Raw genomic sequence first — 17,300 nt, forward strand, 5'->3', positions numbered from 1 at the left:
GCAGAATTATATTAAAATTTAAGTTACAAAAAGATTAAAAAAAAAAAAAAAATACATAAAAGAAAAAATACCCACACCAACCAAAACCGTCGCCATTATCGCCCCATTCACGTGAAACTACACATATTATAGAACAAAACGACCGACACAAAATAGGGAACTAATTACAATAATTTATTTTGGTGTTAGTTTGCATATTTAAAGAATAAGGAGCTAAAGTTTGAAAATTTTTATTTTTTAAAATGTTTTGTACAGTTCCCCCCAAATAAAACAAAAAAATAAATTATAAGGCCCTATGTGTCAAGTGAACAATTGTTGCAAAAAATTTTTTGGTAGCCCCAAACACACAAAAAAGTTACAACCGTTCGAACCACAATGTGCGCTAAATCACAAAAAAAATGTCTATTCAGGCCCGGTTATTAAAGTGTTAACCAATAAGCGCTTTCAGCCACTGGTAAGGGAAAGTGCTTACTGGTTATTACATGGCGCCTGTAACTGGGAGGGCAGGAGGCGGTAATAACCAGGGAGCGCCGTCCTCTGCAGTGAAGGAAAGCGCTGATTTATGAATAGGAGGCAGGAAGGAAATGTCACCACTTTTCCAGTAAAAATGACTTTTAACAAGTTCCTGCAGCGTGGCCCCTGAGCCAGAAGATGCATACTTACCCGCTTCCTGCCCCCTCTGCCTCCATATTCCGGTTCCTGCACTTTTACACCTGGCAGTGCATGGTCATGGTCACATACATCGCTCCAATTAATGACTGGCTTCAGCAGTGACACGCTGCTTGTGGCCACATCACCGCTGAAGCCAGTGATTGGCTGGGGATGTACATGTGACCATGGCCGTGCACTGCCAGGTGAGAACAGCGCTGGGAGCAGGTAAGTATACCTCTTCGGTTTCAGGGGCCATGCTGCAAGGCTCGCTCCTAATAACTGGCAGTATAAACGCGCCGATCATCTCTCTGTGTAATCAGGGATGTGCTACTGATAATCAATGTAACTAAATGAAGGAGGAATGACTGTCATAGCGATCATTCCTCCCCAGTCACTTTACATTGGCCTGTGTATTAGGCTGATGCAAATGAGCGCCAATCAACATTTTTTGTTTTTGCGGTCCCTTGTGACAGTGCGGCCCTCAGACCAAAAAAGGTTGTGCACCCCCGGTCTAAAGTAAATCAACCGAGGCGAGGTGTAAATGTAGACAAGAGGGTCTAAGACGGGAATCAACAACCTCCGGCACTGCAGGTGTAGTGAAACTACATCTCCCATTATGCACACTTGCTTGGCTGTTCTCTTAACTCCCACAGAAGAGAAAGGAGCATGCTGGGAGTTGTAGTTCCACAGCAGCTAGACAGCCGAAGGTTGCTGATCCCTGGTCTAAGATGTCTAGAAAGATATGAGAGAGAATAGCCACTGAATTCCACCAAAGACAAGAGTCCGGGGAAATCTGTGACTGCGCTACAACTACTCGACCAATATCCGCACCAGATCCCGTCAGTGATCACTCATCATTGTCTTCCTTAATATGAATCAGCAGTAAACAGAATCTCTGAGCTGCAGGGGTTAATTCTTCTACAGGAGCTCTCCGCCCTCTTATGAGAAGAGACTTTTCCACTTTCGATTCCTGCTCCTCCATACCACAATGGCGTCTGCTGACCTGAGGACCGAGCTGGACTGCTCCATCTGCCTGAGCCTCTATACAGACCCCGTATCCCTGAGATGTGGACACAACTTCTGCCGCTCGTGTATTGTGAGTGCGCTGGATGCACAGGAGGCAGCTGGAGTGTATTCCTGTCCTGACTGCAGAGCAGAATATCCGGAACGTCCGGCCCTGGAGAAGAACAGGAAGCTGGGGAACATAGTGGAGCGTTTCTTATCTGCTCGGCCTGATATGGAGGAGACCGGGATCTTCTGTACTTACTGTACTAAGTCTCCTGTACCGGCTGTGAGGACATGTCTGCAGTGTGAGGCCTCGTTCTGTGGAGAACACTTGAGTAGACACAATAAGTCATCAGAACATATTTTGGTTGAACCCACTGCTACCCCGAAGAAAAGAAAATGCTCCACACACAAGGAGGTGCTGAAATACTATTGTCCTATAGACGCCGCCTGTATCTGTGTGTCCTGCTGGGTGGCTGGAGACCACAAGGGACATGACGTGGAGCTACTGGACGTGGCCTCTGAGAAGGAGAAAGAGAAGCTGAGGAAATATCTGGAGGAACTAAACCCACAAAAAGCAGAAATTCTGACGAAACTTCAGAATCTGCAGGATCGTCAGAGGAATATCCAGGAGAAAGCCTCTGATAAGAGGAAGAACGTCAGGAAGTTATTTATGGACATTAAGAAACAACTGAAAATGGCAGAAAAGAAAGCGCTGAGCGAGATCTCCAGGCAGGAGGAGAAGATTGTGTCCCAGATATCTGATCTGATCAAGAAGCTGGAAATAGAGGAGGACGAGCTGTCCAGGAAGATGCGTCACGTGGAGGAGATGTGTCATGTCACCGACCCAATAAGACTCCTACAAGAAAGTGACATTACAGTATGTGGTCATGGAGATGATGAGGACACAGGGGCAGATGGTGGAGAGGGCAGGTCTGAGGATGATCTGGATGAGGTTCTGATTTCACTGACCTTACACCGATCTATGAGGGATATTGTCACCAATGTCACATCAGAGCTCAGGCTCCATGTTCCAGACATATTGCTGGATGAGGACACTGCTCATGAATATGTGAAGATATCAGAAGATCTGAAAACAGCAACAACATTAGTAAATAAATATATCAACAGACCAGAATCACCAGGAAGGTTCCTGGATTATCCCCAGGTGTTAAGCAGATGTGGCCTCTCCTCAGGAAGACATTACTGGGAGGTAGAGTGGAACCAGAAAGGAAGATGTAACATCGGAATGTCCTATCCCAGTATAGAAAGGGAAGGACTTCAGTCTGGTATTATATATAATGCTAAATCTTGGTGTCTGGATATGTCTGGTGCAGGGTGTGCAGCGTGTCACCGCTCAGTCAGATCCCCCCTCAGTGTAGATAGAACATGTCCTAGATTTGGGGTCTTCTTGGACTATGAGGCCGGGCGTCTGTCCTTCTATCAGCTGTGTGACCCCATCAGACACTTACACACCTTCACCGCCTCCTTCTCTCAACCCCTACATGTTGTCTTCCATTTGTGTCCTGGAGCCTCTGTTAGAATAATAAGCTGAGGCCGATGCGTCCACGTCCCGTTACGTCATCTGCACACGATTTCGGGTGAACGCACATCAGATCCGCAGCAATATCTCTATATTGACTTGTGTTACTACACGCCTCTTCCCTGCTACTATCTCCTAAGAGCTTTGTACTATCATCAGATGTGATTTTGCTCATGTCCTCTGTGCATACAAATCTATGTTCATAGAAATTGTTCATGTAATCTGCCTGGTTACCAGCATAATTGGCAGACATAGTCTTAATGTTATGGCAGTTCAGAGTGAAACAATCCTGTTCTATTCTGCCCCCCCTTCTGGAGAGAGGTGGACTATTCCGTCTTCCTGCAGCAAGGAGGGAAAAAACTGTTAGATCAAGATTTAGCTACCCCCGCATAGAGAAGACAGCAAGGACCCCCACTGATGTCGCTGTAGGGGCTTCTTTATGTTTCGGGGACACATTTGGGGAACATATAATTATTAATCAGCTTTTCCTATTTCTGTAGAGATGTGACAATGTGACGCTTCTTTCCGCACTATACGCGGCATTTGTTGTGTTTTTTCCCTTTTTATGGAATAAATGTCTGACTACTTCTGTCCCATCAGAGTTGTCGGTCCTATCATCTGGGTGTCTGTGGTCTCCTCCGCCATCATGTCTGTTATAACCGCAGGTAATGAGTTCTGCAATACACTGGATCTGTACAGCGCCACCTGCTGTTCTCTTCCTTATTTATGGCTGGTCGCGCTGAGCTGGTCGCACGCGCTCAGTTTAAGGCGACGTCTACACGACGAGGTGTCTTGGTCCCAACTCTATACATTGTTAGTGTGAGAACATACCGCGCGCTCCGTATTGTGCCGCCTATAGAGCTCCCATTGTTGTGCTCGCCGCCTGGACTCAGCACTTTTCTAACTATCCCTTGTAATGGTCGCCTTCCCTGCGGCGCAGCATGTTGGATGGCGCAGCATGTCAGTGTAGTTGAGTCGTGTACGCAGCAGAGCTGTATGTCTGCATAGTTGAGCAGTGTATGGAGCAGAGCTGTACGTCTGCATAAGAAAAGGGAAAAGACCCCGGGTGTGCCAAGGGGAAAAGGGGGCGGTGCCCACCCAATATAATCACAGAGGATACCCCTGAAAGATAGCTCGGTACAAGCTCCCGAGTACAATAGCAGAAAAACAAAGAAAATGGAGCTCAAAGTACCAAATAATAAATATAAAATTTTATTGTAGTATAACAAGACATAATTAAAAATTACATACATGTGATGCCAGAGGGCAGGGTAGATGGGAGCAGGGAGAGGGAAAGAACGGCGCCGCCCTGGGAGGAACACACTGGTAAAAAATGCATAAATGTGTGGAGGTCAACGGGAAGTACATGGTACATTGACCAACCCATGACCAAATGTATATACTGAATCGAAGGTGAATCAAAAATCAGCTGCAAAGAACAACCACGGGCATGAAGCAAGGTATGTTGAGCAAAAGCAATAGGATAAAAATGAATAAATAATAACCAGCATACCACAATGGATCAAGACTAGGCGTAATGAAGACATCCAGCTAAAAAAAAACATGGAAGTGAGGTTGCAGCCGAGACTCACCTAAAAAAGACCAAGAGTGAAACAACCCAGGATGGCGCTACCCCAACGCGCGTTTCGGCGTGCCTTCGTCAGGGGGTAACGCCATCACTGTAGATCAGGTATTTAAAGTCTCTCTAGGCCAATCAGAAACCAATACTTACTCGTCCCCAGGTGTATATGCTGATTGGCGTGCAAACAATCCAGCGCGAACACGTCCGGTCACCCCGCGGCCGGCGGCCCGTCAAAGACATCCACCTCACGTGACAGGTCACCTGATCGGGCGGAGATGACGTAAGGACGCACAGGCGCGGGGCGCCGGATGACGTGCGCACACATCACAAGGGGGAGGAGCAACGGACATCAACAGCTCAAAACACATCCCCTCCAAAGTCCGAATACATTCATCGTAAGTCATTACATGGAAACAAAATGGACTACTTAAGGCACATCTGTATACATACTCATACTGGTGACCACATACATCATAATATATATAATGAAAAACAAATAAAAACATATAATATATGCCCGCATATATACATATATGTATAGACAATAATACACACAGATATGCATGGACAATAAAAATGTGAAAATGCGTGCAAATACTAAAGACAGTAGCTTATGTATGGTCATATAGATGAGTAAATTATAATGAGAGGACATACCAAGATAGAGAAAAAAGGTCATAACATGATCATAACAATTGATATATCCATAATTGTGTTAGGTAAAAATGGTGCAATAATTGTAAAAGACATACGCACGAGAACATCAAGTGCAGTACTAAAGTAAGGTCAAAGATCTATAATAGACCATACTTGGCCATAAATACATACAAAAATAAATACATAAATGCAAAGAAATATATATAAACATGATTAATAACCCATATGGTCATAGTAATCAATAAGTACATGATTGGATAAAAAGGCATACGAATGAAAAACAAAAGGATAATTAATATATCCAAATGTGTCGTGCGATGACGTGAGGTGCAGTGAACAAATAAGGAGTGTGTAACAATAACGGAATTATGTAAAAACCAATAATTCATACATGTAGATAAAGTGCAGAGTGCTAAGCAAGATGGCTTGATTAGGCTACTTTCACACTAGCGTTCAGAGCGGGTCCGTCTGATGTCTGCTCAGACGGATCCGCTCCTATAATGCAGACGTTTGTATCCGTTCAGAACGGATCCGTCTGCATTATAACTTAGAAAAATTTCAAAGTGTGAAAGTAGCCTGAACGGATCCGTCCAGACTTTACATTGAAAGTCAATGGGGGACGGATCCGTTTGAAGATTGAGCCACAGTCTGTCATCTTCAAACGGATCCGTCCCCATTGACTTACATTGTCTGGACGGATCCGCACGCCTCCGCACGGCCAGGCGGACACCCGAACGCTGCAAGCAGCGTTCAGGTGTCCGCTCACTGAGCGGAGCGGAGGCTGAACGCCGCCAGACTGATGCATTCTGAGCGCATCCGCGTCCACTCAGAATGCATTAGGGCTGGACGGATGCGTTCGGGGCCAGACGGAGCTCACGAGCAGAGCCCCGAACGCAGGTGTGAAAGTAGCCTTAAATGTGTGATGGGTGCATAGTAGGTAAATAACCGATGGAAAGACCACCGAAGAAATTATTGTATGTGCACCCACCGCTTTGGAAAGATAAAAGGGGTGAGTGAAAAAGAGAAGAGAAGGGAAGAGGGGGAGGGGACAGAAAAAACAAGACAGGGGGGGGGAAGGGAAAAAAAGAGAAACAGAGGGGAAGGAGGAAAAAAGGGAAAACAACACAAGTATGCCAAACCAACATGGAAATGCATCAATATAAATACAAATGTAAACACAGATGTGCAACAGAAGCTCCAGTGATGGAAATATAGCCAAATGAAGAAATCCAATACGATGGTGGATCAGATAGAGGGTAAGTGGATATGGCGTCCTGTAAAGAACTGATAAAGTGCTGGAGAGAGAGACAAATAAATAAAAGAAAAAATCTATAAAATTTGTAAATTAGTACACACACATACTGATAAAAGAAATAATGGGATCCACAGTTGTGGGCCCAGCGGCTACAAAAAAGCAGAGAAACCCAAGTTTTTGTTAAGGCCCCTGGGACGTAAGGTCCCCAGGGTCCAAATCCAACGGCTCTCCCGTTTGGGCTAGCCTCTTGGATATATTGCCAGCACGTAAGTCCACCCGGATACAGTCAATTCCCCTCACCTTGAGGAGCCTCGGGTTACATGAATGAAATTCTTTAAAATGCCTCGCAATGGGTTTGAGGACCTCAACCTCCTCTAGTTCCTGCGCATTCAAAATGTCCCTCACGTGCTCCCGCACACGGACCCTCAGCTCCCGTGTAGTCAAACCCACATAAATCTTGCGGCATGGGCATTGGGCATAATATACCACCCGAGTGCTGGAGCATGTGAGGGGCTGATTAATCCTAAACGTCCTAGTGCCAGAGGAATCCACAAAATCGAAGGAGCGCTCCATGTTAGGACACGCAGCGCACCTGCCACATGGTCTGAAACCAGTCCTGGGACTGCCCTGTCCGGCAAAGAGCTGGGGAGGAGCCGGTTGTAAGTATCCTCTAACCAGATTTTCTCGCAGGGTATTGGCCCTGCGCGCCGTGACAAGGGGTCGTGTGGACAGGAGCTTTTCCAGGACTGGGTCCGTGCGTAAAATTGGCCAATGTGTGGGCAAACAACTCCTCATTTCATCCCAGTATGAATGGTAAGTGCTTATAAATCTAACTTTTTTATCAGGTACCATCTCCTTTTTAGTTTGTAACAATTGGGACTGGCTCTGGGTTTTAGCCCGCCAATAGGCCTTTAGACTGTTGACTGTAACCTCTCCTGAGGAATCGGTCCCTCAAATCACTGGCCTGTCTCTCAAATGTCGCATCGTCGGAACATATCCGACGGATGCGCAAAAATTGACCCACAGGAATTGCAGAGATGGTACTCTTGGGATGTAGGGAAGTTGCGTGTAGATACGCATTGATGACTGTCTCTTTACGGAAAACGTCAGTCCTAAGGTGGCCGCCAGTATCTCTGAACACTGATACATCCAGAAAATCAACCCTCTGTTTGTGATATGTATAGGTCAACTTTATATTTCTGGAGTTAGTGTTCAGTAATTTAAAAAAATCATGGAGCTGTTCCTCAGTTCCCTGCCAGATCAAGAAGACGTCATCTATGTACCGCGCCCATAAAATGGCGTGGTCCATGATGACGTGTCTGTCTGACAGGAAAAGGTCCCTCTCCCACAGCCCCAGGAACAGGTTGGCATATACGGGCGCGCACGCTGCCCCCATAGCTGTCCCCTGGAACTGCAGGAAAAAGGACCCGTTGAAGGAGAAAAAGTTCCTCGTAAGCACAAACTTGAGGAGTTGTAATAAGAACGATGCAAAGTCCCCCTTCAGGTTGCTGGCAGAGAGAAAAAACTCTACTGCCCGCAAACCATCTACATGTTGGATACTAGTGTAGAGGGACTCTACATCGCAGGTTACCATGATGTTATCCTCATCCAACATAATCCCCTGTATCCTCTGTAAGAAGTCAGAGGTGTCTCTGACAAACGATGGCAGGGTTTCCACAATGGGTTTTAAGTGGAAATCCAACAGTTTACAAATATTTTCCACCATGCTGTTACACCCAGATATAATGGGTCTACCTGGGGGTACTGAGGCATTCCTGTGAACCTTAGGTAAAAGGTACAAGGTTGGGATAGATGATTCCTGGATAATGAGAGCTTCATGCATCTGTTTGGAGATGATGTTCTTCTCCAAACCAGTGTCCAAGATTTTCATTAGTTCACCTCTAAAGGAAATAGAGGGATTAAAAGTAAGTTTTTGGTAACAGATGGAATTATTTAATTGTCGATATGCCTCCGTCAAGTACATGCTCCGGGGCCAGACCACCAAATTTCCCCCCTTGTCGGCCGGTGTATAGATCACATCATTGATATCTTTGAGTTTATCAAGGCTCAATCGTTGGTCCCTGTTAAGGTTATCACGTCGAATAGACGTCGGGATTTGTTCAAAATCCTTGCTGACCATCTTGACAAAAAGATCAATCGCCGGACATAACGACAAGGGGGGAAACTTCGCAGACTTTTTCCTAATCTCCGAAGGTATTACGTTGGTAACATTGGCAGCATAGTATGTCTGCATAGTTGAGCAGTGTATGGAATAGAGCTTTATGTCTGTGTAGTTGAGCAGTGTATGCAGCAGAGCTGTATGTCTGTGTAGTTGAGCAGTGTATGCAGCAGAGCTGTATGTCTGTGTAGTTGAGCAGTGTATGCAGCAGAGCTGTATGTGTAGTTGAACAGTGTATGGAGCAAAGCTGTATGTCTGTGTAGTTGAGCAGTGTACGGAGCAGAGCTGTATGTCTGTGTAGTTGACCAGTGTGTGGAGCAGAGCTGTATGTTTGTGTAGTTGAGCAGTGTATTCAGCAGAGCTGTATGTCTGTGTAGTTGAGCAGTGTATTCAGCAGAGCTGTATGTCTGTGTACTTGAGCAGTGTATGCAGCAGAGCTGTATGTCTGTGTAGTTGAGCAGTGTATAGAGCAGAGCTGTATGTCTGTGTAGTTGAGCAGTATATAGAGCAGAGCTGTATGTCTGTGTAGTTGAGCAGTATATAGAGCAGAGCTGTATGTCTGCAAAGTTGAGCAGTGTATAGAGCAGACCTGTATGTCTGTGTACTTGAGCAGTGTATGCAGCAGAGCTTTATGTCTGTCTAGTTGAGCCGTGTGTGGAGCAGAGCTGTATGTCTGTGTAGTTGAGCAGTGTATGTAGCAGAGCTGTATGTTTGTGTAGTTGAGCAGTGTAATCAGCAGAGCTGTATGTCTGTGTACTTGAGCAGTGTATGCAGCAGAGCGGTATTTGTGTGTACTTGAGCAGTGTATTCAGCAGAGCTGTATGTCTGTGTAGTTGAGCAGTATATAGAGCAGAGCTGCATGTCTGTGTAGTTGAGCAGTGTATTCAGCAGAGCTGTATGTCTGTGTAGTTGAGCAGTGTATAGAGCAGAGCAGTTTGTCTGTGTAGTTGAGCAGTGTATGCAGCAGACCTGTATGTCTGTGTAGTTGAGCAGTGTATAGAGCAGAGCAGTTTGTCTGTGTAGTTGAGCAGTGTATGCAGCAGAGCTGTATGTCTGTAGTTGAGCCGTGTGTGGAACAGAGCTGTATGTCTGTGTAGTTGAGCAATGTATTCAGCAGAGCTGTATGTTGGTGTAGTCGAACAGTGTATTCAGCAGAGCTGTATGTCGGTGTAGTTGAGCAGTGTATTCAGCAAAGCTGTATGTCTGTGTAGTTGAGCAGTGTATGTAGAGGAGCAATATGTCTTTGTAGTGTATGCAGCAGAGCTATATGTCTGTGTAGTTGAGCAGTGTGTGTACTTGAGCAGTGTATGCAACAGAGTTGTATTTGTGTGTACTTGAGCAGTATCAGCAGAGCTTGATGTCTATGTAGCTGAGCAGTGTATGGAGCATATGCAGCAGAGCTGTATGTCTGCGTAGTAGAGCATTGTATGCAGCAGTGCTGTATGTCTGCGTAGTTGAGCAGTGTATGGGTCAGAGCTGTATGTCTGCGTAGTAGAGCATTGTATGTAGCAGATCTGTATGTCTGTGTAGCTGAGCAGTGTATGCAGCAGAGTTGTATGTCTGCGTAGTTGAGCAGTGTATGCAGCAGAGCTGTATGTCTGTATACTTGAGCAGTGTATGCAGCAGAGCTGTATGTCTGCGTAGTAGAGCAGTGTATTGAACAGAGCTGTATGTCTGGGTAGTTGAGCAGTGTATGGAGCAAAGCTGTATGTCTGTGTAGTTGAGTAGTGTATGCAGCAGTGCTGTATGTCTGCGTAGTTGAGCAGTGTATGGAGCTCTGCTGTATGTCTGCGTAGTAGAGCAGTGTATTGAACAGAGCTGTATGTCTGGGTAGTTGAGCAGTGTATGCAGCAGAGCTCTATGTCTGTGTAGTTGAGCAGTGTATGGAGCTCTGCTGTGTGATATTTTCTATGGAAATGTAAAGAGACACAAAGCTTGGCAGGACAGGCTTCCTCCCCATCAGGTCCCCGCGCTGCAGTGACGGGTTAGGGTTCCTTCCACAGGAATCGGGGCTTGCCTTCTACGGAAGCCTGTGAGACCCGGGCCCCGATATTCCACTGGTAATACACTGACAGGCAATGCAATAAAATACAGAAGTATTGTAATGCATTGTAAAGGGGATCAGACCCCTAAAAGTTTAAGTCCCAGAGTGGGACAAAAAAAAAAGTGGCCTTTTACCAAAATAAAGTTAAAAAAAAGTAGACATATTGGGTATCGCCGTGTCTGTATTGACCGTCAAAAAAAATAAAATAAAAACTGTGCTAAAAAAAACAAATAGTACTAACAAAACTGCCACCTTATCCCGTAGTTTCCAAAATGGGGTCACTTTTTTGGAGAGTTTCTACTTGGAGTGCATCAGGGGGCTTTAAATGGAACATGGTGTCAAAAAACCAGTCCAGCAAAAATCTGCCTTCCAAAAACCACATGGCGTTCCTTTCCTTCTGCGCCCTGGCGTGTGTCCGTACAGCAGTTTACGACCACATATGGGGTGTTTCTGTAAACTACAGAATCAGGGCCATAAATATAGAGTTTTGTTTGGCTGTTAACCCTTGCTTTGTTACTGTAAAAAATGGATTAAAAAAAAATCGGCCAAAAAAGTTACATTTCGAAATTTCATCTCCATTTTCCATTAATTCTTGTGGTTTACCTAAAGGGTTAACAAAGTTTGTAAAATCAGTTTTGAATACCTTGAGGGGTGTAGTTTCTAAAATACGGTCACTTTTTGGTGGTTTCTATTATGTAAGCCCCGCAAAGTTACTTCAGACCTGAACTGGTGCTTAAAAAATGGGTTTTGGAAATTTTCTGAAAAATTTCAAGATTTGCTTTTAAACTTCAAAGCCTTGCAATGTCCCCAAATAATAAAATGGCAGTCACAAAATGATCCAAACATGAAGTAGACATATGGGGAATGTAAAGTAATAACTATTTTTGGAGTTAGTACTATCTATTATAAAAGTAGAGAGATGGAAATTTAAAACATTTTTGGTAAATTTGGTATTTTTTTTATAAATAAAAATGAAATATTTTTACTCAATTTCAGCACTGTCATGAAGTACAATATGTGACGAGAAAACAATCTCAGAACGGCCTGGATAAGTAAAAGCAATTTAAAGGTATTACCACATAAAGTGACACGTGTCAGATTTGCTAAAAATAGCCTGGTCCTTAAGGTGAAAAATGGCTTGGTTCTGAAAGGGTTAAAATTGCAACCAGTGGGCGGTTGTCCTAGGCTGCGGCCGTGGTCCTCCTTGATGCTTGGAGCAATCGACAGGTTAAGTAGATAGCTGTAAAAATTGGTTCAGGATCTTGAAAGGCACTGCCAGGACTTGGATAAGTAGAATATCAGGAGCGATGTTGATAATAAAGACTAAGGGTCCATTCACACGTCCGCAAAAGGGTCCGCACCCGTTCCGCAATTTTGCGGAACGGGTGCGGACCCATTCATTCTCTATGGGCCCGGACGTGAAGCGGAGAGCACACTATGTGCTCTCCACTTCCGTATTTGCGGAGCGCGGCCCCGAACTTCCAGTCCGCAGCGCCGCAAAAGATAGAACATGTCCTATTCTTGTCTGCAGCTGCGGACAAGAATAGGCATTTCTATAGCGGGTGCCGGCCGTGTGAATGGACCCTAATCTTTACTGGCAGTTAGTCTACACATTTCGAGGGCTGGATTGCCCTCTTCATCAGGACTGTATACACATAATGTCTCCTGTCCCTTTCCACTGCTCCTTTAAAGATGGTGAAAAGGGACAGGAGACATTAAGTGTATACAGAAACAAAGTGAGAAATAACGTGCTTACTTAAAAGAAATGAATACCTTTATTTAATGAATGGGTATGAGCAGGATCAACGATGTGCTCAGATAATATAATATATTTGAAAAGAACCTCCTATTATAGATAGGTAATGAATATATGAATCACTAGAGGGTTGGGGGTAATGATAGGTAAATCTGTGGGAAAAATTCTTTCCCTAGATAATCCTATGGAACTAATGTCCTGAAGCACAGGGATGTCCCCTGATGGTGGAGACACCCTGCCCCCGTACCTAAGCCTAGATATGGCCCTAGTGACGCCCTACTTAACAAAGCTGGATCGGGAAATATTGATCCAGAGAAAAAAACAAAAAGAATAAGTCTAATATAAAAAAAATATATAAAGACACAACCCCAACGCGTTTCGACTGCATACAGCAGCTCATCAGGAGGTGATGTAGGTGTAGTGTACGTAGGGAGTAGAAAAAGCTATTTTAGATGGTGCTTAGAAATAAAATGGTACTTAGCTCCTTAGTATATTTGATTGCGCAGTGCATATAGATATGGACCTCTGTCAATTTGAATGATGAAATCTGAGGGTGAAGGTACTAGATGTCAGGCATTCATTCTAAGATAATACAAGAATCTGTTTGGTAAGTGCATATTATATCTACATCACAGAGGGGGGCCCTGTGGAAAATGCAGCTGGTATACTGGAGACTGAAGGGTTCGTATCGGCATGTCAGCGCTCACTATTTAAGCCGATTTAAGATGGATTTCCTTAGAAAAATTGAAACCATCTCCGTCGACTCTCATTGCCATCTTGCAAGTATCGACGTTGAATCTCTGTATACATCCATACCACACGATAAAGGCTTAGCAGCAACAGCCCACTTCTTGAGATCAAGGGGTACACAGTTTGAAAATCATAACAATTTTATTATGAGCCTCCTGGAGTACACTCTTACACATAATTTCTTCAACATATAGCGGGTCCATTTACCACCAGCTCAGGGGGACTGCCATGGGCTGACTTAGTTTCCGCTCTTAATGTTAACAACGTGGGACTAAGATTTACCAGCGAGATAAATTCCAAAAGTATCACCTTCCTAGATGTGGAAGTAATATGCGTAGCTGGAAATCTTACAACAAATGTTTATCGAAAACCGACCGCTACTAACAATATCCTACATTGGAACAGTCACCACCCACAAGCAGTAAAAAGAGGCATTCCAAAAGGCCAGTACCTACGCATGCGCCGAAACTGCTCTGATAAAGAAAACTTTTACCAAGAGTCAAGGAAATTAAAAAATAGACTACTACAGAGAGGATACCCAAAGTCCACGTTAAGGGAGGCCTTTCAGGCAGCAGAGAGTAGGGACAGGGGCGACTATTAATACCAAAAAGAAAAGAAAGACACTACCGTAATTCGCTTAATCTCCACGTATGATGTGGCAAATAGCGAAGTCTCTGCCATCCTAAAAACCCATTGGCCAATTCTAACAATGGACAAAGATTTGTCCAAGGCCATCTCCACTTTCCCTCAAATAACATACCGTAAGGGGAGGAGTCTTAGAGATAGGCTTGTGCACAGCCATTACACCGGCATAAAAAAAGAGGGAACATGGCTGGATAGACAACCGAAAGGGACTTTTAGATGCGGAAACTGTAAGGCCTGTAAATTTATACGCGTTTCAAAAACGGTTACCTGTTCCATGACCAACGTTGTACAAATATTAGGCTCCTTTGCTAACTGCAAAACACGGGGGGTTGTCTACATATGTCAGTGCACCTGTCCGAAAGATTACATTGGCAAGACCTTTAGGGAACTGAGACGTAGAGTCTGCGAACACGTCAATGACATAGCAAAAAAGAAGGACACCTCAGTTGCCAATCATGTCAATGATCTACATGGAGGAGACCCAAGTTCCCTTAAATTTTCAGTACACGAGGTCATCCCTAAACCTCTAAGGGGGGGCGACTGGGACCGGAAGATACTCCAAAAGGAATCCGAATGGATATATCGATTCCGGTCACAGTCGCCAAGCGGTCTAAATGAGCGACTCACATACACATGCTTTATTTGATACATTTTTTCCAAGTTTTGTCCAATTTTCTGTCTATGCTGGTGCGGGAAGCACCATTTCTTACGAGTAGTGACATATACCATTGTCACTCTAATTTTTTCCTTCTCACGTTCATGTAATCCTTAAATCCTTTATTATATGTACGAGATGATCTGTATCTTTTTTCATCATGTTAACTCCTCCGATTGAGATTTTGTACAAAAACAGGTTATATCCCCCCTGCAAATATACATAGGCCAGTAACCTGTAGCGCCTCTGGCCACACATGCGTTCCAAGGACCGGAAGTGACGCGTCGTGTCATCGCGATGCGGTTCACTCACCGGAAGTCTTTTCTCCCCGGCGTCCGGAAGCACGAGTCGGCACCAGCGCTTAAATAGTGAGTGCTGACATGCCGATACGAGCCCTTCAGTCTCCAGTATACCAGCTGCATTCTCCACAGGGCCCCCCTCTGTTTGGTAAGTGCATGTTATAGCTACATCACAGATTCTTGTATTATCTTAGAATGAATGCCTGACATCTAGTACCTTCACCCTCAGATTTCATCATTCAAATTGACAGAGGTCCATATCTATATGCACTGCGCAATCAAATATACTAAGGAGCTAAGTACCATTTTATTTCTAAGCACCATCTAAAATTGCTTTTTGTACTCCCTACATTCACTACACCTACATCACCTCCTGATGAGCTGCTGTATGCAGTCGAAACGCGTTGGGGTTGTGTCTTTATATATTTTTTTTATATTAGACTTATTCTTTTAGTTTTTTTCTCTGGATCAATATTTCCCGATCCAGCTTTGTTAAGTAGGGCGTCACTAGGGCCATATCTAGGCTTAGGTACGGGGGCAGGGTGTCTCCACCATCAGGGGACATTCCTGTGCTTCAGGACATTAGTTCCATACGGTTATCTAGGGAAAGAATTTTTCCCACAGATTTACCTATCATTACCCCCAACCCTCTAGTGATTCATATATTCATTACCTATCTATAATAGGAGGTTCTTTTCAAATATATTATATTATCTGAGCACATCGTTGATCCTGCTCATACCCATTCATTAAATAAAGGTATCAATTTCTTTTAAGTAAGCACGTTATTTCTCACTTTGTTTCTGACCTAATTTCATACGTGTAACCTATCGTTAACATCTTTCCAAGTGTTTTCAAGATTAAGTGTATACAGCCCTCGAAATGCGTAGACTAACTGCAAGTAAAGATTAGTCTATATTATCGACATCGCTCCTGATATTCTACTTATCCAAGCCCTGGCTTTCAAGATCCTGAGCCAATTTTTACAGCTTTCTCTGAACTGACAGAAGAACAGACAGCAACAAACAAAAAACGGACCCTGGGTCTCAGATAGAAACGGATGCTCAAAATAAAGGATCCGTTTTTGTTTTCTTCTGATGGATCAGAAGGACGGAAAAGGAAACAGTAATGTGAACCCGGCCTCACCTAATTTACCTTAGTCTAGCTCTGATGGTGAAAGGAGTCAAGCATCAGATACCAAAGTGGAGGTCAGCCCCAGCGCTATTGCAAACGGCTATGCCAGATGCCAAAGAGGTGAATGGTGAAGTCTGTGGAGATCTGCATCAAAATTGCACGTAGATTTTACTGGGCATTGTGGCAAAATCTGTGGAGGATTTCTTTAAGTACATACGTTCACTTTATTTCTTCAGTTGTAGCAAAAATATATCCTGTACATTTTTTTCTAGCAGGCATCTGGGGTACTAATTCCCCCCCCCCCCTCCCCCAAGATCTATAATGTGAAAAAATGGCCAAAATATATAAATTATAATTTGCTGGGTTAAGAATCCTAATACATAAAAAATTATAAAGATTTTCGAGAAAAGGTAACCTTTCTGGTATTGCTGTGAATCTGACCTTTCCAGCTTTTTAAATACTGATGGCCTGTTCTTCAGAAAGGTCCATCAATATCACATCGGTGGGGGTCAGTTGTTTTTGGCAGTTGCTAATGTGGGGGGGGGGGGCTAAACAACTGATTGTGCAATGAGCAGGATACGGGGTAACGCTGACGCCATTCATGCAGTAGGCCAGGATATGGGTTGTTAATGTTCTGTATTTGTTTGTGACGCCAATTGCAGCGTGCGCAGGGTACTACCCCAGGGCCCTTCCAAGGTGTTATAACGCACGTCCCAGATTAGGAATGCCAGAGTGGTGTAATTACCGATAATGTCTCTGTAGGGTAGTGATAATTGTGTCAACGGTGTTTCCTACCTGGGTACGGCCGGACTCCTAGCTCACTTGCAATAAATTGTAGTGTAGTGATAGTAGGAGTAATAGAGGAATTCTGCAGTAAAAATGATGTCCAGACCTTTAGATGCAGTTAAAACATTTCTTTACTGAAGATAACTTGTATCCAAGCGGTATACAGCTTTGGTCTCTGGTCCCAGCAGGTTTTAGCAATCATTAGCAGGAATAAACACTTCTGCACTTTAAATCTGGAGCTTGCAGGATAAGACGTCTGCTTGGTAGCTCTGTAACTGTGGCAGGAATTAATCTTCTGCACTTTTCTGTAGCTTCTGATTTGTGGGGACAGACTAGCTGAAGAGGATATGGCTTCTCCC

General features: G+C 44.2%; 1 protein-coding gene across 1 annotated transcript in view; it reads left to right on the plus strand.

Moving 5' to 3' along the window:
• Nucleotides 1-400: 400 nt before the first annotated feature.
• Nucleotides 401-17,300, plus strand: part of LOC122945542 — a 37,635-nt gene continuing 20,735 nt past the window's right edge. Inside the window, exon 1 of the mRNA XM_044304606.1 lies at nt 401-3,208. Within this exon, the coding sequence (XP_044160541.1) occupies nt 1,640-3,208 (1,569 nt within the window). The 5' untranslated portion in view covers nt 401-1,639. The remainder of the gene's footprint in view (nt 3,209-17,300) is intronic.

The sequence above is a fragment of the Bufo gargarizans genome, chromosome 8 (genome assembly GCF_014858855.1).
Source record: "Bufo gargarizans isolate SCDJY-AF-19 chromosome 8, ASM1485885v1, whole genome shotgun sequence".
Taxonomy (NCBI): domain Eukaryota; kingdom Metazoa; phylum Chordata; class Amphibia; order Anura; family Bufonidae; genus Bufo; species Bufo gargarizans.